We start from the raw sequence: 23,180 nt of genomic DNA, 5'->3' as shown, positions 1-23,180 counted from the left end.
GGGTACAACTTGCTTTTCTATGTATTACCAGTCCTTAGGACAGTATTTGGCACAAAGTAGGCTCTTAAACTTGCTAGTTGACTGATTGATTCTAAAGAAGAGGATACTGGATTGGTTATAGGACTGATATTTAAGAGAAGCCTTTCTCCAGCTCAGTTGGTTCAACCCTTTATTTTTCAGAGGAGGTAACTGAAACCCAGAGAAAGGGAGTTGTGATATGACAGAGTTCCTAAGAAAGTAGATTTAGAACTGCAAGGGAATTTAGAGATCATTTAGTCCAATACCTTTCATTTTCCAAATGAGAAACCAAGTCTCAGAGAGGTTGCATGATTTACTTCAAGTCACACAGGTATTAAATATCAGAGCCAGGAGTCCTATGTCTCCAAATCCAGTGATCTTTCCAGTGTATCCCAGTGATCTTTCCAGTGTATCCCAGTGCTATTCATCACTTTCCCACCCCTCCTCCATATTTCTTATTTCTACTACAACCCTTCCTGTAACCTAAGCTCAGAAGCCTGAAGTCCTCCTGGATATCTCCTCTGTTCACCCTCATTTCCCTTCCCCACTCTGTATTCAATTAGTTCATCAGAAATGCTGCGAGGAAAGGGGCTTCAAATTAACTGTAAATTACCCCAGAGCACCTAGAGCTGTATCTTTTGAACCTCTTCTCCTTGCCTTCCACATGATATATAACCCAGGCCTGTACTTGCCAGCTTCAAAGCCCATCCCAGTTTGATCTGACCTAAAGGTGTCGTCGTTTCAGGTGCTGTCACATTCTTCAGACGGGCAATGTTGGTATTGTTCAAAGCAGATAATACACTCCCATTAAACTCAGGGACACAATGGGCACATAAGATGGCCAACATTACAATACTCAGTAGAGTCTTCATTTTCCTTATTTCTCAGCCTGTGAAGAAAGACCAGATAGACCTGGATCACCATGTTTTGCAATTGTTTAGGCTGAAGTCACATGCATCTGTCAATTTTTTTTAAGAGGAAATGGCCATCTACTGGGATCATAGAATCACAGGCTGTTAGACATCTAGTGTGTGCCAGGTACTTTGCTAAGTGCTTTATAAATATTATTTCTTAAATATTAATCCTTGCAACAATCCTGGGATGTGGGTGCTGTTATTATTCCAATATCTACAGCTGAGGAAATTGAGGCAGACAGGTTAAATGACTTGCCCAAGGTCACACAGTGAGAAAGGGTATAAGGTTAGACTTGAACTCAGGTCTTCCTGATTCCGGGACAAGTGCTCCTTGGCACACTAAACACTGAAATTCACAGCATGACCAGAGAGGGTAGAAACTTCTGCCTTTGGTTGTAAAGGCAAGTTCCACATAGTTCCTAGAATTTCTAGGAAGACAGCCAGAACATATACCCTTTGAGAACCATAGTACTATAGGAAAGGACAAAGGACAGGAGTTATCTTTCCTGTTTTATAGATGATAAAACTAGCCCCACAGTGGTCTTGTATATAAAAATACTTTAAGAATATTTATTTAAATTGAATCACTCATGGTCATGCCAGGAGTCGATGATTAGAACAATGAGAAATCTTTCAACTTCAGTAAATCCCTCATCTCTTTCTAGGGGACTATGAGATATCCTCAAAGACACTGAGGAAGGAAATGTATTGTAGTGAATGTTGGATCTGGGCTCAGAGGATGGAAGTCCATGTCTCCTACTTTAGCTATGTGACCCTTGGCAGGTCCCTTCTCTTGTCCAGGCCACAGTTTCCTCCTCTCTAAAGTGAGGCAGTTGGACTAGAGACTCTCTAATGGGATTCTCAGCTCTAACCCTCAGGGTCCCAGGAAGATCTTGGCCATCCACTCCCCTTCTTAGGCCTGGCCAGAGTCCACAATAGACTTGGTCCATCAGTGCTATCAGAACCAGAACCAGTCCAACTATACCTGAGCACTGTGCTCCACCTGGTCCTGTGGCACCCTCTATTCCAGTTCAGCTCCCTGGGTTCCTTCCCAAGGGGATGGCTTCCTGCAGCTGGTCCTGGGAGTGGTTACCCCACCCCACCCCCCCTTAGTCGGAGCACATAGAGAGCTAGAGAAAATCAGTTGGAAGGGCCCTTACCCAGAATAGACTGGGGGAGTGGGGGTGGGGTCAGAGAAAGAGGGCACTTAGAACCAAAGGGCCTAAAACCAGAGAATTCAGTGTGGACCTTAGTGCAGAGAGTGTTAGGGCTGGGAGGGACCTTAGAGCATGGAATATGAGTGCTGGGAGGAATCTTAGAATTTAGGATATAAACTGTCATAAGTGACAGAGATCTCAAAGCCCCTTTGGTCCAAACTACTCATTTTAAATGATACCTGACATTTCAAGCTACCTGGAAGGACTTATCTCTAAGTTCTTTTAATAAAGATCTTCCATAGAAAAAAGGAGAGAAATTAGACCTAATACCCCTCCTCAAACTTAACTGTAAAAAGTACACATCCCTATGAATATTCTATTCACACTGAAAACTCTCTAAACTTGAGGGACTTGAGTAGCATGGAATTTTTGTGGAAAACAGATTTTTTTTCCACCCTTGTTTGTGTGTGTGTGTGTGTATGTGTATGTGTGTGTGTGTGTGTGTGTGTGTGTGTGTGTGTGTGTGTAAATGTATACCTCCAGTAAAGACTTCCTCTATTGACATGTCATGCTATGGAATTAACCCTGGGTTTTCAAAGTTTCCTTTTATGTGACAAGGCACATCTGAGTAGGTACTTAGTAAGTGTTTATTGAATTGAATTGAATTAAAGCTTGTTAGGTGGACTTCCCATGAAGAAAGATAGGATCATAAACCTGGATCTAGGAGTACTCACCTTGATGAGGTCAGAAATCCTTGAAGCATTGCCATGTAAGCACCCTACCATGCTTAGGCAAATCCGTGACCTCTTTAATGTGGGTGTTCCCTTTGGTGATATACATCGAAACCCATCTCTCATCTCATCCATCCTGTGCGACTGTGACCTATGATATTTAATCGGGAATCTACCCAATATGCCTGGTAGTGGTCTCCTGACATTTCAGTTCAATTCAATAAAGACTTATGAAGCACCTACCATGTGCTGGACACCATCTATCAATGGTGCGCATATCAGTTATTCGTTATTCTCACTACGTGGCCAGTTCACCTCTTTTCGAATCAAACACGTCTCCCATGACATCCTTGTTCTGCTTCTCTTGTACTTTTGCTTGACCAATAATATGTTGCAGATTCATGCCCATCACACACTTCTCCATTCCCCTTTGGATGACCACTCTTGAGTGACTCTGATCTAGCGGCCAAGCAACATCACTGGAAGGATAGAATTGTTTAGAGAGATCTTTGTTTCAGGGAGAAGATCAAGTTCATTGAAAACTTGGCTCAATTTCCCAAAGAAAATTGCTCTGTTCTCCCTGTGTGATGTTGGGTCCCTAGAAAATGTCTGTCTAAGATGTAAGAAGCAATGGACAATCTATGGGTTGTTCATCCAAATGCTTACCAAAGTCTGGAGAATGGTCATTTTTCATACACTTGTTTGTTTTTTAATGTGAATAGTTATGCTTAGCTCTGCAGTAATGCTAATTATTGCTTAGTAAACATAATTTCTTTGAGCAGTTCTTTGAAATGTTTTGTTGTTGACTCACTTTTTCTGATGTTTTCTTTTGCTGGTTTTTTATTTGATTAGTTTTTGGTTTTGCTTGTCAGATTGGATTTCCAACCACTAATTGACGTAAGGGTTTTGATCTCTAGACTGCCAAGAAGTTTGACATATTGATGCAGGACTTTAGGCAGATATTTACCTGATCAGCTTATGATCAGCTGATGCAGCTCAATTTCTGAGCTCCAGTGGTCTACCAGTCTCAGCCTTCTTGGTAACAGAGATCACAAGCATGTGCCACCACACTTGGTTATAGCTTCCTTTTGTCTTCTATTATTTCCTGCCTTTTTCCTAAATTAAACCCTTTCTTGTGCCAGAAACACACACACACACACACTCACTCAATACTTCAGGTTTAAATGGTGACACAAAAGGTTATAGACCAGACTAGTCCTCCCAAATGACACCCAGCAAGCATGTGAAATGGACCCCAAATGATTTGTTGCTATATAATCACTTCAGTTGTGTCCCAACTCTGTGACTCCTATTTGGGATTTTCTTGACTAAGATACTGTAGTGTTTGTCATTTCCTTCTCCATCTCATTTTATAGATGAGGAAACTGAGGCACATAAGGTTAAGTGACTTGCCCAGGATCACACAGCCAGTGTGTTTCTGAGACTGGATTTGAACTCAAGATAGTGAAAAAAAACACAAATGAGTTTCTCATTCCATTCCAGAAATGCATGAAAGATGACCAGGAGTCTGCAGGGATAGGGAAAGGAGACATGCTGGAAAAGTTTGAGTATGTCCAGATAAATGAGGTGAAGAGATATGTGAGCTCCAGTGAATAGACCTAAACCCAGACAGAATTCTGAACCATCAATGAGAGCTCTGTTAATTGAGGATCCCAAGTTAGATTCTGATCCTGGAATATTAGAGTGGGAAGTAGCTCCCAAAGGTAACTGCACAGGGAGAGAGGGTCTGGCTATATACTCCTCAGAGCACTGGGAGCTGCTGCAGGAGATGGGACCAGGTGGGTACCTGGGCTGCAGTTATAGAGAAGTTGTACAGTACATCTGGAGATCAGCCTGATTTCCAACATCTAACCAAGGCTTATCCTGGTCGCAGTATGAAATGGAACTAATTCCAAATTGGAGATCATGAAAAGGAAAGGCAGAGTCTGATCAGTGGAGTAGCCAGAGATGGAAATACAAGGCAGGGACTGGGGCAGACAGTAGACAATGTCAATGGCATCTATGCTATAGATTCTCAAGATAATTTTGAAGGTGACTTTTATGAATAGAAGCCCATAATTCTAGAATTGGAAGAGATCTCAAAAACCACTTAGTCAAACCTTTACCTAAACGGAGTAAACCAAAATCCAATTCACTGGGTATTACCAAATCCAAGTTGTCAATGTGATTCCATAGCTGTGGCCTGCCCAGGGCAGAAAGGAACGAAACTATCAGAGAATTAGAGAATGAGAGAATCTCAGATTGATAAAGAACCTCAGAAGTCTATCTGATCAAGAATCCCAGCTATCATGTGCCTACCAAGTGGTTCCCTAGCCTTCTTCTAAAGATCCCAAGGGTCTGAACCAGGAACATACTTCTTCTGAAGGCATCCCATTCCACTTTGGAACACCTACAACCATTAGGAATTATTTTTTTTCCTTACACATACCCTGCATCTCTCTCTGTAGCTTCAAGTCATTGCTCCATGTGCTGCCTTTTGACACCTCACCAAAAAAAACAAACAAACAAAAAAAACAAACTAATGTTTTCTACATATTCCCTTTAAATATTTGAAAAGAGCTGTTATGTCTTTTGAAGTATTTTCTTCCCCAGGCTAAGTATCCTTAGTTATAATACTAGTAGAACATGTTCTCAGTTCTCTTCTTTGCCAACCTGATGACTGCTCTACTTTGTCCATGTCCTTCCTAAATTGTGGAATGCAAGTGACAGAGCTGATGGTCGTTCTTCAGGCCAGCACCCAAACTCATAGCCCTCTTCCAGGGAAGTACAGGATGGATTCCTGGTCTCATGATGGAATGACTGCTTCTCAGGGACATTAGAGAGGTAACCCTTCTTCAGATATGACTTGGACCAGACAGACTCTCACGTTCCTTTCTGCTCTGATAATATAGGGTTCTGTGAATTTAGAAGCAAGTATGGTCATGGAAGGACCAGGGATCAGACCATCCCTTAGACTTAGAAAACCACAAATTAGCATCATCTAAGTTTTTTAGTATTTTTTAGTATTTTTATTCATTTTATTAAATATTTCCCAATGGTTCTGTTTATATGGCCCAAGGTCTCATATTTGACACCTCCACTAAAGAACATGGATGCCTTTGACCTTGAAATCAGGATGTGTTAACTTGCACACCAGTTCTGCCAAGGACTGTCTGCAAGACTTTGGACAAGTCTCTCTCAACTTCTATTTCCTCATCTAGAAAACTGGGAAAATAATGCTTGCATTGAATCCCAGTGATGGTTGTTGTGGGGAAAGAATGTTGAAGACCTGAAAGCACTATACAAACACTGGGACAATGTCATTATCATTCAGACAGTCAAAAAACAGGTGCCTACACTCCTTCAAGTCATGGTCTTGGTTACAGAAAAGGCATTCATGGAAATGAAAAATGACTCCCGCCCTCAGGACTTCATAACCTTGTGGAGGTGCTAGAAAGGTGAAGGAAAGAAATAGGAGATGTAGACCAATAGATAGTGATGTTCCAGAAATATTCAACAAATTGGAGGAGTCAGAGCCAGTGCTGGCTTGAAATCCTAGGTTTGTCACTGAAGGAATTGTTGATCTTAGACAAGTTATTGACTTTTCTGGACTCTAGTTTTCTCCTTTATAGTGTTGCAGGATTAGATGAGGCAATGTGGAAGGTCCCTTATAGCTCAAACAGTCATCAATTTCACGATTTTGAATGTGATGGGATCCAATGATCTAAAATTTGTAAAGCACTTAGCACAGTGCCTAGAACATAGTAGAGGCTTGTACAATACTTCTCTTCCAACTTTCCCTTTTCCCCCCTCTATAATGGCTTGTATCTGCACAGACTTTTGGAATTAGGATGTGTGGGGCTCCTCTCATGAGGAAAGGATATATCCCATGGTTTGGGGATGGTGGGAAAGACCAACATAAAAGGAGGGGACAGAAGAGCTAGAGAGGACAGAGGTGACCCTCAGACGCATAGTGTGCCAGCATGGAAGGTCTGGCTATGACAAAAAATGCCACTCTTCAAATGCCACCTGTCCTCTTGAGACATGGTAGAGATGAAAACTAGAAGGGAATGTGGAAGGGCTTGCTATGGTGAAATGTGAGGTGTCTTGTCCCTCATGGGATGTCTCTTAACCAAGGCTGAAATGCTGTTTGTCAAGTAGATATGATCTAGATGACCACTGAGGTCCTTTCCAACTTGGAGATTCTGAGGTTCTGCGTCAATCTAATGACTCCTCTGATGCAATAGAAAGAGTTCCAGCTACCTCCTCTGTTATCATCAGGCACCACCGCACCTCCCCACATTAACCTGGACCTTCAACATTCAATATGAAATACATTGATTAAGTGACCAATTTGTACAGGACCCTATTCTTCTTGGTGCTGAGGAAATAGAGTTAATCAAGACACTGGCCCCTGCTCTCAAAGAGCTCATGGTCTAGCCAGAGATAGCATTAGTAATTGATGTATGTCAAGGGACATGCAAGTGGTACAGACAGCATGTGCCAGGTGAGGTGAGAAGGAGCCTGCCATGAGAAATTGGTGATCACATTCGTTCATTTTCTAAGCAACATTTAGCAGGTCTGATCTCCCAGCCTCTATTTCTTTTCTTTCAAATAAGTGGCTTGGACTATATGGTCTTTCAGGTTCCTCCTAGACCTGTTACTCAAGAGGATTCCAATAGAGAGACATTGGCATTCTCAGGAATGAGACTGAAAAGGAGTAATTGTAGCGTAACCTAGGTGGACATCTGGAACTTTTACGTGAGACTCTCCTCATTGGGGAAGAGAATGATGATTTAATGCCTATATAAAACACAGAGTGGGAAGGAGGGATACCCTGTGTCCTCTCTCAATCACAGGAGGAAGAAGGAAATTCCCTCCCAAGTTCTTGGATCAGCTCTGCCCTCCTCACAGATGTATAACATCCAGGGATCATTCTCTCCACCAATGAGGAAACAATGCAAATGCTCCTGGCTTTCACCTGTATTACATTTGGATCTTAGGACTTAAAATGGAAAAAAGGCCATGAAGCTATGACCCCCAAAGGTGAAGGAAGTAGCAAACAAAATGCTCCAGGATCTTTGGATATAGGCCTGGAAGAGCCTTAAAAGATAAAGGTCTAGAACAGAAGAATGGGAAGACCTGAGAAATGATTTGATCCAACTCCACTGTGGAATAAAGGTAATAAGTGACCTCAGAGATGTCACTCAAGAAGCAATTAATCCAGGCACACATGGCTAGGAAATAGGAGAGGCATGAGCAGAAGCCAGTTCAGGATATTTTTATTATTATTATTTTAAGGTCCACACAGTCAAATGCTAAGAGGTTAGGAGACTCAGTCTAGGTTAGGTGACAAGGGATGGGACTATGCAGGGCCTCTACTTTTTGAGACAAGTCTGAAAGGTTAATCAAGCATACGGAACGTAAAGAGTGGGAAGGTTTTTGGGTGAAGGATGAAGCGATAGACCATGGTCAGGTTGTCCTTACACAAAGTCTCCACCTGAAAATTTTTCAAGATCTGAAACAGATAGATGAATTTCAAATATATTGCTCCATTCACTCCCATCCTGGCTCCCAGAATCCTAGGGGATCTTCCCCTTATCTTTTGAGAAGTCTGTTCCTTTCTTTGGACCCCTATTAGCTCCCCTGTTTTCTCCTAGACAGGGTCACAGTCCACTCTTCTCCTGCACCATCCCTCTATGAGACTTTCTTAGAGCTACCCCATGACACTATTCCTCCTAACTGTCTAGTAATGCATACTTGGAGACCAGAGCAAAGAGCCATGTGAGCATTGCCTTTTCATTTCTGGATGCACAAAAGAGGGATTATACCTGTTTTCCTTGATCCTAAACATTAGGACTTTGACCAGTGAATAGAAGTCATAAGGAAGAACATTTCAGCTAAATAGAGAGACTTTTGTCAGAAATAGAGGTATCCTACAGCAAAATGGAGTGCCTCCAACTGAGTGATGAGCTCCCTGTCCCTTCTGATATCCAATCAAAAACTAGACAATCATAAGTTGGAGATTCAGATTGGGGGTTGAACTAATTTGACATCTGAAAGTCTCTTCCAGTTCTAAAATTCTTGGATTCTTTCTGAACTCCACCCTCCCCAAATCCTCCCCCCATCTGGTGGAGTACCCTCCACTCAGTCCACTCACATGGTGCAAGAAGAGGAGCATTTCTGTCTCAGCTATCCTGCGGCCAATGCACTGACGAATCCCAAAACCAAAGAACAATAAGCGGAAGTTGGAGGCCTCAATTTTGGGGGCTAGCCAGCGAGACGGGTCGTAGTGTTCAGGCCTAGCCCACACCTCTGGGCTGCGGCCCATGGAATACAGGAAAATGTGGACCAGGGTCTGTAAGGTGGATAGGATGTTCAGGCCCTGGGCTGTGATGAGATAGGTTGGGAGTGGGGGATATGGCTAGTAAAAAGATGATAGAGGGGGGAAGGGTTAGGATTGGGTGGATTTTTCTCCTTCATGGTCCTCCTAGGTCTTCTTGGAAACTTTAGGAGTAGGGCAGTGTGTAAACAGCAAAGACAAAGAATGGCGAATGAATCCCTAGATTAAAGAGTGGAAGTGGTATGTAAAGAACCATGTGCTAGTCAGGAGACTACAAGGAGTCAAGATTCTTAGGTTCTATCCACATTTCTGCTTTCTGGGCTACTAAGGGCCAATCATTTCTTTCTGACCCTCAGTAAAATGAGGACCTGGGACTAGACATAGTCTGGGGTCCCTCCTAGCCCCAGTAGTCTGTGTTTCTAGGCTCCTTCCAGGTCTGTGTTCTACAAATTAAAGTTCTTTCCCCAATAGAAAGTAAGTTTCTTGAGGGTAGGAACTTTTTCCTCTTTAAAATGTAGGCTTTCATCTTCAAGATTTCCTTGTATCTCTAGTATCTAAGCACTGCACTATGCACAAAGTGGGTGCTTAATAAATGTTTGTGGATTGAATTTCCAGTCTGATCTCTGTTGTATGCTGAGTTCTTTCCAGCTTTATCACTCCATATTCTGAGTTCTAAGGTGTCTTCTATTTGTGATGCTCTGGGACTCTTAACACAGGATTCTGAGAGTGAATAGAGGGTTGTGAACAGGAAGTTGGTTTAAAAGGGTAGAGAAGGGGGGTGGGGCAGAGTAATGTTGACTCACACCAGCAGGGACGTTGTAATTCTGTAGGACCGTGTCCTTGGCCAGGTAGCGATTTAAGCTCGAGGCAACTGGATAAAGCCTGAAGAGGGGAGCAAGGAAGGTGGATAACTCATCCCTGTACCCAGCCAGGGGTGGCCTTTGGCCTGTCCTGTGCTTTCCCCATCATTCTCTTTTACCACGGTCCTATCCTCCATTTCCTTTCCTGTATCCTATGAAACCAAGTTTTCTCTAAAACCTACATTGTACCCTTGCTAAAGTATCTCTTCCATCCTTAGCCACTCCATAAAACAAAAGTAAATATATTATAAGCAAAGTCATCCAGAGTCTGAAGTTATTTCACACAGATGAAAGTGATTGAGGGCAACTGAGTTATTTAACCTGGAAGGGTCTACTTTGGCTCTCTTCAAATGTGAAGAGCCATACTTGGACCAAGATAACAAACAGATTGATTCCACATAGCCCCAGGGAAAATAACTGGGACCAAAAAGGGGAAATTACAAGGAAGCCAGGTAAAGCTAAAAATAATGTAAAATGACAGGGGCCCTTCAAAAACGTATGGGGACCTGTCATGAAATATGGACAGCCTCATGCAGTAGGGAGCTACCTGTCACTGGAGGTATCAAAGAGGCTGAATGATCACCCTTCGGGGCAGATTTAGGGGGAGTTTTTTCACTGGAGAAGGGTCTACAAGATAACCTTTGAAGACTTTTCCAGCTCTGGTATTCTATATCTCTCCTAAGCAGTCTGAGATCATAGGATCATAGATTTAGAGTCTTTAGAAACCATCTAGACTAACTCTTTATTTTACAGAGAAGAAAACAAACCCAGAGAAATTAAGTGACTTAAATTAAGTGACCAGGAACACCTTAACATCTTCTTTTCTGAAATTGGCTCCAATGGGAGATAATTTCATGGGCACCAGCCTCTGGAAGACACTAGCCTCCCCAGACCAGGGAAAGGAAAAGGAAATGCACACAAAAGACTCCCCTTCTTCCCAGTTTGGTCATGGGGGGACATTGACTCTAGGTTTTACAGCCAACCTCCTTCTTTCTTCTGCCTACGCAGCCTCTATCCCGACCACACAAACCTCAGGGTCTCTTTGATGGTAGCACGAAGCAGGGGCAGTTCCTTGACCAATAGTTGTGGAGACTCTTTGAAGCGGGCTCCTGCCTCCTTACTCTCTTCCCTCAAAGCACTCTGCAGGTCTTGGTTCCGGGACAGCTCAAAGAGAGTTGACACCAGAGGGAACGTGGTCTGTAAAAGGAATAAGGTGCAGTTCAAGAGAAGAGGCCTACGAAGTCAGGAGTTGGCATCTCCCCCTCAGACCAACTGTTCTGTGAGGTGAGGGGCCATATCTTTCCTTTAGGCCAAGGGGCTTCCTTGAGCTCATCACAGTCAGCATTTCTCTTGAGGCTTTTAGAACAACACTGTAAAGACTGTGAGAGGGATGGAGGGGGAGAAATAATGATTCAGGAGACAGACATTCTAACAGATAGAAAGATAGGTAGTCAGGAATGATGGAAGGAAGACAAGTAGACAGGCAGTAGGCAGATAGATGACACAGACAGACAAGTAGACTGGTAAACAAGCAGACAGACATAAGGGTTGACAGGCAGGCAGGTAGACAAGACAGACACAATAGATAGATGGATAAACAGATAGGAAGGAAAGAAGGAAGAAAGAAAGGAAGGAAGGAAGGAAGAAATGGATAAGGAAACAGAGGCAGACACATGGATAAGTCAAACACTAATTAAGTACTTACTGTGTTTCAAGTGCTGTGCTCATGCTGGAGATATAAATACAAGCAAGCAAGACAGTCCCTGGCCTTAAGGAACTTACATGCTAGTGGAGGAAGACATTCCATAAAGAGGGGGGGCTAGAAAGGGGAGGTGGAGGGAGAAATGTATCCAAACAGGGGCAATGAGGGAGGTCAGAGGGATATGGGAGTAGAGGCTGAGCATTTGATGGTCATTGGAGAGGGCATTCAGCATCCTAGTAGGCACTGGGTATCTAAATGGCTAGGAACAGTGAGGAGTTCTGTGATATTGCTGTCCAGTTGAACCCTAACCGTTTCCACGCTTCCAGCAGTGAGTTCCGTTATGTTGGCTTTGATGGCATCTAGAGAGAGGTCACCCCTCGCCAGAAGTTCAGCCATGATACCTGAGTATTGGGATGAGTCCTTCAAACACATCTCCTGGTAGATTTTCTGAATGCATTTTTCAGCTAGAAGAGAATGGAAAGAGATTGAAATAAAGAGACTGAAAGGATACCAGGACTGAACCCTTTTTTCATAACCCTGGACATTCCACACTCCCAAGGAGGATGCTTCTCCTTCTCCCCATTAATATAAGACTCTAGTCTCCTTCCTCTCCCATTCCCCTGACCCCTTTCCCTCTTCCTCCTTCTATTTCTCCAACTTAAATGTGTGTGTGTTTGTCCTTCATTGCTGAAGAAGACCATGCCATCAGAGAAATAATGACTTTGTTTTGAGTGAGGGAGGGTTGTGCAAGGTTACCAGCCTTATTCATCCTCCAGAGCCATCTGAATCCAGTGACCAGATATTCATCAGAATGACTGGAGATGATCCAGGATGAGGCAGTTGGGGTTAAGTGACTTGCCCAAGGTCACACAGCTAGTGAGTGTCAAGTGTCTGGGGTGAGATTTGAACTCAGGTCCTCCTGACTCCTGCACTGGTACTCTATCCACTGCACCACCTAGCTGTCCTCTCCAATTTAAATAGGCCTTTGAGGAAGGTAATGTAAGCATTATTTCCATAATTTTACAAATGGGAAAACTGAGATTCCAAGAGATTAATTTAGCCAGTTTTGCAGCAAAGAAGTATCAGGATTAGAACCCAAAATTTGGATCTCTGTTCTCCATTTGAAACTCCTCCCAGCTCTAGCATTCTATGCCATTCTATGCCACAAGCTTTAAAATTATGTGCTCATAGCTTCATTTTCCTTCTTGTTAGAAAAAAATAATATATGTTCTATATTCTAAAATATACCAGCACTAACACTTTCTTTTCCTCAACTCTCCATCTTTCCACTTCTCAGGTCCAGGGACCAAAAATTCCCTCCTCACCATACTGGAAAATGATATCCCAAGCTTCTAAGTGCAGTTTCCATAACTTGGAGTGGATCAATTGACTCAGAACAATGGGTGTGTAGAGGAACAGAGGTGTAGAAGTTAGTACAATGTCCATGGCCTGGATGAACTTCAAACCTTCAGGGTCTGGGTTGTTGCTTAGCAATCCCAGTCGTTCTCCATACAAGACATAGGTACCAGCTGTAAGATGGGGGTTGGGAAAGAGAAAAGGCTGAGTGATGCCCTTTGCCTGGCTACTCAAGTACCCAACTGCCCCTCTGCCCCTTTCCACCCCTGACAACTTTGGTAGCTCTCCTTTTCTCTTGAGTAGAAGTCCAATTTCTTCTTGACTCTGGCAACTTCTGATACTATTGCCCATGCCTTCTCTGAGTACTCTCTCCTTTCTTGGCTTAGGGGTTGCTACTCCCTCTAGCCTACTCATTCTCAGTGTCTACTCTTGGCTTACCAGTCCTGCCCTATCACTATATTGTCCCCTAAACTTCTATCTTTTGCCTTCTTCACTTCTCTCTCTATACCCTCTCTTAGTTCCCTTGATTTAAGTAGGAAATTTATACAAATAACTTCCAAGTTTATGAGTATGTCCTGCTCCTTCTGCAGGGCTCTAATGCCATACAACTTAGAGTCGGCTATCTCCACCTCTTTTCAGACTCAACAAGAACAAAATAGAGCTTATTACCTCTAATACTAAACCTGTTCCATCTCCAAATTTCACTGTTCCTATAGGGGGCACCATCTTCCTTCCAGACACCCAGGCTTGTGACCTTGGAGTTATCCTCAAATGTACATTTCCTTCATCCCTGATATACAGTCAATTGTAATTTCTGTCTCTTAACTTGGCTATTCACACCAAATAAATGAATTGGAAGTCACCATTGCCATTCTGGTGAAGTGGAGAAACACCAGGCTTTACCATCTGCCCTACTACTGCCTATTCATATTTTCTTGGCCCTGCCATCTGCTTTACCTCTTTGCTCCCTGAATCCCTAGTACCATTATTTAACTCATCTAGTCAACCTAAGGATCCCCAAGTCTTGCAATCTGCCCCTTCAGACTGTAGCACCTCTAAGACTTCTGGATTTTCCATTCTCCCTGTAACCAAATTTTCTTTTCTTTAACAACTTCCCCAATTAGAGCATGAACTCCTTGAAAGCAGGGATTATTTCCATTTTTTCTATTAGTATCTCCAGTGCTTATCACAATGTTTATTACATAATAAACTCTCTTTTTTTTTTTTTTTGAGGCAGCCCAGGGCCACACAGCTAATAAGTGTCTTAGACTATATTTGAACTCAGGGCCTCTCAACTCCAAGGGCTGGTGTCCTATACAATGTACCACCTACCTGCCCTATAAGTCTTAACTCATGTGTTTTTTTATTCATTTGTTCACTTATGACAATACACTTTTCTGAATCTTCTACCTGCACAGACAATTCTTCTCTGTCCCCTCCACTGGTTCCTTTTCCTGAAATGTTAGCTGGAAAGCTAAAGTCAATCTCTCCCTTCCCTGTCTACTGTTCTGGTGTTAAGGTTAACTCTGACCCACCTCCAGACCTGATGTCAACTCAGGCATCTTCCTTGACTTCACATTCTATACCTCATTAGTCAGCAGATACTAACATCTCTCCTACCTTACATCCTCTCAAATAACCTCATTTCTCCACTCTCACATCCCTCTCTTTCTTTCCCTTTACCCCACGCAAACACATACTAGTTACCTGGGGGACCTCATTTCTCAGGTTGTCAAACTAGCAAGGCATCTTCCAAACTTCAGTATCTTATAGTTCATACTTTATTCGGTTCAGCTGGAATGACCTTCAGCCTTCTTGTGATCACTTTGTACCCACTTCCATCTGGTTCAAAACCCTGCTCTGAGCTCACCTTCTCAAGGAAGTCTTCCAAGTTTACTACCACCCCCCACAAACAGATACCTCCCCACCCTACCCTCAACCCTACCGCATACCTTCCATAGAAAATCTGAATACATAGGGACAGAGGTTGAAGGTGAGAGACTTTCGAACATTCCTCTTGATTCGAATACTCAAGTGTTGCACAAAATCTTGGCAGACAGAATTCACCAAGGGCATGAACTGAGTAGTACTCTTAATGGAGAGCACTTCCTGGTTCAATTTCATGCGGTTATCCAACCATTCTCTCCCATTCCTGAAATTAAGTGTTCAAGGTGACAGGAAGTTATTTCTTCTTCCCAATCCCAGGCCTAACCAAGCTAGACTTTTCTTTGCCTTCATATGCATGTTTAATACTCTTCCTTACCTCCTTTCCTTCTCCCTTTTATCTTAGCCCCCGCCCCTTCATAGACCTGGTGAATCTCCAGCCTAGAAGACAACCTTGAACACAGGTAGCCCCAATCTTACCTAAGTAGGAATCGTCACTATAACACCTCCTGTGGCATTCATTCTCTTACTGATGACCTACGGTGAAGACTTACAACATAGATCTTCTTTTGTTGTGCTCATCCTTTGTTTCCGAGGAGGACCATGCCATCAGAGAAATGATGACATGACTTGCACTTGACTTTGTTTTGACTGAGGGAGAGCTGTACAAGATCACCAGCCTCACTTTCTCCTCCTGAGCCATCTGGGTCCAGTGACCAGATATTCATCAGGATGACTGGAGATGACCCAGGATGTAATGAGAGACCTTGGCCTTTTAGGTTAAGGCCTTTTCCCATATGCACTTAAAGTGAGGTAATGTCCATTCAGTAAATAGGCTTCTTTAAAAAGTAGTCAGGAGGATGACCCTTCCAATAGCAAAGAAAAAAATAAACAAATAACCCTGGGAGGAGCAGGAGCCTCAGGGTTGTTGTTTCAAATAGAAACGGTTACTATTGACATTCACTGCAAGCCAGGAGGGTCCAAAAGCAGCCACTGAGTGAAGTTTGGTCAAGGATCCATTGTTGTTCAATCTATGGGCAGAATGTTGTTCAGAGTACATTGGGTGTAAGGTTTTAGGGAAGGAAGGAAGGAAGGAAGGAAGGAAGGAAGGAAGGAAGGAAGGAAGGAAGGAAGGAAGGAAGGAAGGAAGGAAGGAAGGAAGGAAGGAAAGAGAGAGACAGAGACAGAGAGAGAGAGAGAGAGAGAGAGAGAGAGAGAGAGAGAGAAAGCTAGCTGAGTCTCCATGCAGGCAGCTCAGTCTACTCACGGGTTATGTTCATCCTTTGTTTTTGAAGAGTACCATGACATTAGAGAAATGATGACATGACTTTCACTTGACTTTGTTTTGAGTGAGGGAAGGCTGTGCAAGGTCACCAGCCTCACTTTCTCTTCCTGAGCCATCTGGAACCAGTGACAATCAAGATAACTGGAGATGGCCCAGGATGCATTGGGAGACCTTGACCTTTTAGGCTAAAGCCTTTTCCATACTTCCTTTTTTACACCTGGACCATGATTTAGCCTGAGCCCTTCTAGTTTTATTTTCCGACCAATGATCAATCTATTTTGTGTTTTATACTAAACCTGTGGTTTCATTGCTATAGTATCTTCTTACTAAAGAAATTCACTCTATCAATCCAGGGAGATGTCTACTCTGCAGTTTTGGGTCTTAGAGCAGGGGTTATTTATTTTTTAAATTTTATTTATTTTATTCTGAACTTCAGAGAAACAACAAGCATTTTCATAATGTAGAATAGAAAAAAAGATGATTATACATGAAATTGCAAATCTATTGTGTAAAATTTACTATTCCTTTTAAATATATAATATAGTTATCACATAACTTTCTGTTTTGTTTTTGTTTTTGTTTTTGTTTTTCTTCCCTTTCCTCCCCTCCCCTGCTCTAGAGATGGCTACCATTAGGTACAAATATGTATGTGTGTATATATATATATATGTATACATATATATATATAAAATCATTTTATACATACTTATACATGCATACATATTTATCTTGTAGACCTTCAGGGAAACCTGTTTCCTGCACAGGTCCATTCCACTTTGACACTGTTCTCATTGATGAGACTTTTTTCCATACATTGAATCTCAACTTAGCTTTTTGTTCTGTCTGTGTTTTTATGTTTCTCTCTCTCCCTCTCGTAGGGGCTCCAGGTCCCTGTCTCTATTTGCATCTCTCTTTTATATGTAAGGGTCTCTTTCTTTGCTCATCTTTTATCTTGTCTCTCCTTCTGATGACATTCCTCTCTGACTGCCTAAGAGTTCTACTGTCTTGTTCTATAGGACCACCTTACTGCCACAGTTCATTCATTTCCTCTTCTTCAGCATATATCCTGTGGAAATAACTGTGGTGTAGTAGAAAAAGTTCTACATTTGAAGTTGAGATGCTCAGTAGGAACTTGGTGATGCAAGACTGAAGAGAAGTTAAGTCTGGATAGAGATCTGTGCATCATCTAGCGAGAGATGCTAAGAGAACCTCTGGGAGTTGATGAGATCACCAAGCAAGACAATAGAAAAGAAGAGGGTCCAGGACTGATCTATGAGGGACACCCACAGTACATCACATGTGGTAAAGTGTTTGGTAAATGCTTGTTGCTCAGCTAACTGACTAAATGACCTAGGATTGAGCCTAATCTATAATTTTGTGGTTCAATGGCAGTTTGATTCCGGGATAATAGCTCAAAATATGGAAGTTCATGATTCACAGTCAGGAATTGCATGCACCTTGCTAACTTTAGACATTTTGAAAGGAATGCACCCATTGTGGATAACAGAGAAAATGAACTTTCCTGTCTGTACAGGTAGGAAAATTTGTTCTGACAGGTTTTACCAAGCTTTCATTGCATAGTACTCTTGTCTGAAATGTGACTTTGGAAAGATATGTTGTTGTTCAGTAATTTCAGTCAAGTTCAATTCTTTGTGATCCTATTTGGGATTTTCTTGGCAAAGATACTGGAAAGGTTTGCCATTTTCTTCTCTAGTTCATTTTATAGGTGAGGAAACTGAGGCAAACAGGGTTAAGTGACTTGTCCAGGGTCACATAGCTCGTAAGTCTCTGAGGCTGCATTTAAACTCAGGAAGATTATTCTTCTAGACTCTAGGACTGGGACTCTATCCACTGTACCACCCAGCTTCCCTTAAGAGTATACTTTAGTTAAAACAATTAAATGCAGAATAAATAAAAGGGAGGAAGGGAGTAGAATGTGTACTAAGCAGATCTATGTTTGCGAGGAAATCGTGGACTTGAGAGATCAATGGGGAAAATGCAACAGTAAAGTGGTTGTGGGGGCAGGGCAGGAAGGAGACAAGGAGGCAGGAAGACAACCTCACAGCGAGGTTTAATATTATAATAGCTGGGAACTGAGCTATTTTCATCTCCAGTTTCAAAATCACTTTGTGCTTTCTCTCTTTCTTTCTTTCTGCTGCAGTAGAAAAATTCAGTTTGCCTTAATGACTAAATCCATCCTTCTCAAGGCAGAAGCAGTGACAAGAGGAATTGCAGTTGGGCATTTGAATCTGACCAACAAGGAGAGAGAGTGGCTTGACTCTGACCTAGTCTGACTGCATCTGAAATGTTGACTTGCGGGGATAACATTTTACAAAGAATAAGGATTGGGTGCGTGAGGTGGGGAGAAGGGGATAGAGATAGGGTTAATCACATGACACTTGATTGATGGACCTGGAAATGCTTAGCCTGGAGAAAGGAATTCTTTGGGAGGGGGCAGTGGTACAGCAGCAACAGTAATCATAAAGCTTCATTTATTATGTGCCAGGAAAAATGCTAAGCGCTTTGCAAATGTTTTCTTTTTTGATCCTCAATCCAACCTGGAAGGTAGATGTTATTATTGACCCATTTTACAGGTGGGGAAACTGAGGCTGAGGCAGACAGAGGGAAAGTGACTTGCCCAGGATTATACAGCTAGTAAGTGTCAGGGGCTGGATTTGAACTACAATTTTGCTGACTCCAGGTCCGGTGCTCTAACTACAGCACCACCTAGCTTCCAGAAGGTGATAGGTTCCCCTTCATTGGAAGTTTTCAAGTAGAACTGTATGTGTGCTTTGTGGTGAGAACATAGAGACATTCTTGTTCAATATAGATAAAGGTTGGATTAGACGGTTTCTCTTGTCTTTTATTATCAACCAACCAAGAAACTGAAGAACCTACTATGTGTAAGACACAGAGGATCTAAATATAAGGCAACTAGATGGAGCACTGAATTGATGCTTGGGGTCAAATCCTGCCTCAAACACTTATTAGCTCAGTGAAGAGGGGCAAGACACTGAACTTCTCAGATCCTCAGTTTCCCTCTCTGCAAAAAAGGAGATGATGATATCGCTCATCTCATAGGGTTATGTAAAAATTCAAATGAGGTATTTGTAATGTGCTTATAATGTAGCCTGAAGGGGCTGCAGAAATGCCACGTCTTATTAAATACAAAGAATCAAAACAACTCTGAGACTTGTGAGAATCAACGAAACTGATGTCTCAAAGGGGGATGCCCAGGTTGTGGGGAAATTCAGTAACTTCAGCCTAAAGGATAAATTGACTTTGAAAGATAAATGAAGTTCAGGCTTCTCTCACTGATTGTTTCCTTTTCCTTTTCCAGCTTCCATGGGTCTCGCTCAAGGCTCTGCCTTTGACTCTCTGACTGGAAGTCTCTGTACACATCAAATGCCCTAAGACCATTTGATTCCATTGTGACAACTGTCCCTTCTGTGGGGTTGATTCCTACACCAGACCGAATCTCCACATATACCTCTGGAACCAGTATATTTGGACACCTCCTGAAATGTCCAAAAATGAGCTCATCATGTCTTCCCTCAAAACTCCTCTCTCTTTGATAGAGACTCTATCCCAAGTGGGTAGGAGGTCTCACATCTCCCTCTTAGACAAGAGATTCTCTGGGATAGGATACTTGGTGCCTTCTGTAACTCTCTGAGCCATTCCAGCTAAGAAATGGAATAACCCCTGGCAATCTCTGTTCACTTGGGCCTCCCTCCTTCCCTGGGGACTCTGTGCTGTTCCCCAGCCCTATCCAGGTACTCACAGGAGGAAGATGCCACGCTTGAGGTTGCGGCTCTGTCTGTGAACCACCCAGGGTGCCACCAGATTTCTCTTGGGACATGGCCCTTCAGCTTTCAGTACATTCTCCACATCCTGGGGCATCATCAGATTCACTCTATTTTGAGGGCCTATCTTGTCCCTGCAGTTTGGGTCAAAGGATCAGATAAGATTAAGGTTCAACATTCGCCCTGACCATCTTCCATTTCCAAGATGACGAGCACTGATGGCTTCCTTCAGCCTAAAGCTTCTTAGAGGTTGGGGACTGTCTTCTCAAAGTAAATCTCTTGAGGTTGGGGACCGCAAAGGGATCCCTACTTTGGAGCCCCTGCTGAACTCTTCTCCAGCCTTCAAAGACCAACCCAAATACTACCCCTCCAGGAAAGCTTCCCTGACCCATTCCCCTTAGTAACGTACTCCTTTCTCATTTTACACTTCCTTTTGTTTTCATTTCTCAAAAGCAGGCATAGTGTAATATTTAATATCATAGTTTTCTGTGTTTCTTTCTTAACCCTTCCTTCTGAAGTCAAAGTTTGATCAAAGCAGAGACCACAGATAGCAGAAGCTTTGTACCATCCCAGCAGACTACGGACACTTCAGAAACGTTTGTTGAATCAACCAGTATTTATTAAACATTTACTCTATGCCAGGCACAAAGGGAATGTTTCTTTTACCCACTTGTTCTGGAATGAAGCAGCGCTGATGGCCAGCAAGGTCATCCTTCTGTCTAACCTAAATCCTTCTCAGGGGAACTTGAGTCCTCTGATTAGGATCTTGCTAGAAAAGAAACCCAGTACCCTGCCTGACTGCCTACCTACCTTCAAAGAATAAAAAACTTTCAGACGTCCTTTCTAAAGATGTCATTTCAAGGTTTTCACCTCGAGTCATGGTGTCTGAACTGCTTTTCCATAGGCTAAATGAGAGACATTGAGCTACCAACCCTCCCACTCAGTTTTCCTGTGATCCACAGTTTGTCTTCATGAGAACCTAGTGGGGCCAGGGCTCATCCTGGTCCCAGTGTTAAGACTCAGTCTATAGGCAAGCTTAGAGATCAATCTTTTAACTAGAATCAGGGCACACTTTACAACCAGGGTTAGAGTTTATTCACTCTGGGGCCCACAGAAAGAACAGCAGTCAGTAAGGTGAACTGAGTATTACCTGTAGATGGGTCCCAGCTCCTGAAAGTTCTTCTGCATCTCTAGATGCAAGTTTTCAAAACCATTGCTGCTCCATATTTTCAGGATCTTGGTCCAGGGGTTGCCTTGGCTCTGGGGAATGTCCTTAAAGGGTCTCACAGAGCCAGATGGGGGCTCCAACTCCCTGAGGGGCTGGAGAGCCCTGGAGCTCAGTCTCCGGCATCCTCCCAGTCTCCACCACAGCGTCTGCAGCAGCTGTGACCCTAACTCTGTTCCTTGCTTCATCTCCCACTGTCTGAGTCTTGGTCTGTGCCTGAGTCTAAGCCCATCCCATAAACTATTTAAGAAGAAGTTATCTCTCAAAATCAAGGTCAAGGCCAGAGCTAAATCATGCAGACATGTAGAAACATTGGGTATGAGGAAACAGGAAGTAGGGGCAATAGAAACAGGGAAGACATCAGAAAGGACCTTGAAAGTCATAGGTCCCATTTTTCACAAATTACAAGGGAAGTACTTGTCCTGGATTCACATTTCTGTTTCCTAACTCCTAATTCATGGATCTTTCCACTGCATCACTGACTTTGGAAGGATTGGATCAGAGATAAGGAAAAGTCCTAATGGGTACCTGTTTCTGTGGATGTGCCTGTGTTTATTTGTGAACATGAGTATGTGTTCACACCTGCCCATACAGCGTTTGTGCTTGTGTTTATGTGTGTGCTGTGCACTGACCACAATTCACGTTTGTTGCCACATGGGTATCTGTTACAAAGTCACAGAATTATTTACTAGATAGGTATTAACTGTTCCTTAAAAGTTTGATATAATTCTCCTGAATCCATCAAGATCAGGGGTTTTCGCTCCCTTTGGTTATTCTTTCCATGTAGGTCTATTTCCTTTTCTGGGACCCAATTATTTAATGTCTTTATTTGGTCTTCTGTCAGTTTGAGTATTTTAAATGTTTGAAGGTTTTCCTCTATTTCTTTTATGTTCTCAGTTTCATTAGGATATAACCAGACACAATATGTTCTGATTATTCTTTTTCTATCTTCTGGTTTTGTTTTGATTTCATCTCACTGAATTGCTGTTCTGTGGTTGATGTAACATCCCGCTCTCTTCTTTTTCATCAGATTGGATCAAGGTTTATCACTTCCTGTTAGTCATTTTTAAATAACTAACTTTGAGCTGTATAATATAATTTCTTTAGGGATTTTTGGTTTCCAGTTTTTTTCTACTCCAATTGTTAAGATGTCTTCTTTTGTGCTGATTTTAGGTTTCTTTCTTTGTTGTCTCAGGCATCTTGGTGGCACAATGGCTAGGGTGCCAGGTCTGGGGCAGGAAGAGTCATTTCTCTGAGTACAGATCTAGTATCTGACACTAGATGTGTGACCCTGAGCAAGTCACTTAACCCTGTTTGCCTCAGTTTCCCTAACTGTAAAATGAGCTGAAGAAGGAAATGGCAAACCACTCCAGTATCGTTGCCAAGAAAACCTTAAATGAGGTCACAAAGAACTGAAACAACTCAACAAACAATGTGTTGGCTTTCTCATTTTTACATGAGTCCTCATTTTTACATCAATCTTTTTTGCACAAAAGTATGTTTATAGAGATATGATGTTCTCCAACCACACTCCAGGACTGCTTTAGCTGCATCCACAAAATTTTAGCATATTGCTTCATCAGTATCATTTTCTTTCACATAATTATTGATTTTTATGGTTTATTCCTTAACTGCTCTTTATTCAGAATTTCATTGTGAAGTTTCCTTTTGGGCTTTTGTCTGTGGCCCCTGAACTGATCCTTTTTTATTGCATTTTGGGCTATAAAAGATTTATTTACTATTTCTTTCTTTTTTTAAGACTTTTATGTAATTTTATATATACTTACTATTTATTAATTTTATTTATTTTCAGTGTTCTACAATCATTACCATATAACTTAGATTTTTTTCTCCTCTCTCCCCCTACTTTCCCTCTCCCTCCCTGAGACAACATACAATTTT

General features: G+C 42.3%; 1 protein-coding gene across 5 annotated transcripts; it reads right to left on the bottom strand.

The window, feature by feature from the left end:
- Positions 1-313: 313 nt before the first annotated feature.
- CYP11B2 (cytochrome P450 family 11 subfamily B member 2) lies at positions 314-21,504 on the bottom strand. Of its 5 annotated transcripts, none has more exons than XR_011965701.1 (10): positions 21,204-21,504; positions 20,032-20,187; positions 15,034-15,233; positions 13,051-13,254; positions 12,035-12,189; positions 11,054-11,220; positions 9,967-10,045; positions 8,981-9,178; positions 3,064-3,299; positions 314-907 (listed from the first exon to the last, which is right to left on the bottom strand). XR_011965701.1 is itself a non-coding variant. In XM_072602870.1 (9 exons), exons 1-9 carry the CDS (start codon positions 21,464-21,466, stop codon positions 3,297-3,299), a joined length of 1,425 nt encoding a protein of 474 aa, XP_072458971.1. In that variant the 5' UTR covers positions 21,467-21,504; the 3' UTR covers positions 2,554-3,296. The 5 variants fall into 5 exon arrangements, 2 of the variants coding, with proteins under 2 accessions (XP_072458971.1, XP_072458969.1); XR_011965702.1 differs by having other exon boundaries at positions 3,136-3,299; XR_011965703.1 differs by lacking the exon at positions 314-907 and adding an exon at positions 2,554-2,971.
- Positions 21,505-23,180: the final 1,676 nt, after the last annotated feature.

Source organism: Notamacropus eugenii, chromosome 4 (assembly GCF_028372415.1).
Source record: "Notamacropus eugenii isolate mMacEug1 chromosome 4, mMacEug1.pri_v2, whole genome shotgun sequence".
Classification (NCBI taxonomy): domain Eukaryota; kingdom Metazoa; phylum Chordata; class Mammalia; order Diprotodontia; family Macropodidae; genus Notamacropus; species Notamacropus eugenii.
The sequence above is the reverse complement of the archived record's forward strand: the minus strand, read 5'-3'. Positions and strand labels throughout refer to the sequence as shown.

Bases quoted from the DNA above. Each gene is read 5' to 3' on its own strand.
- CYP11B2 (XM_072602868.1), bottom strand. From the start codon at position 21,466: ATGAAGCAAGGAACAGAGTTAGGGTCACAGCTGCTGCAGACGCTGTGG. The intron at 10,046-11,053 runs GTTTGTGTGGTC...TCCCCTCTTCAG, and splicing joins ACCATCAAAGAGACCCTGAG to GCTTTATCCAGTTGCCTCGA. The intron at 9,179-9,966 runs GTGAGTCAACAT...TCCACCTTACAG, and splicing joins ATTACAACGTCCCTGCTGGT to ACCCTGGTCCACATTTTCCT.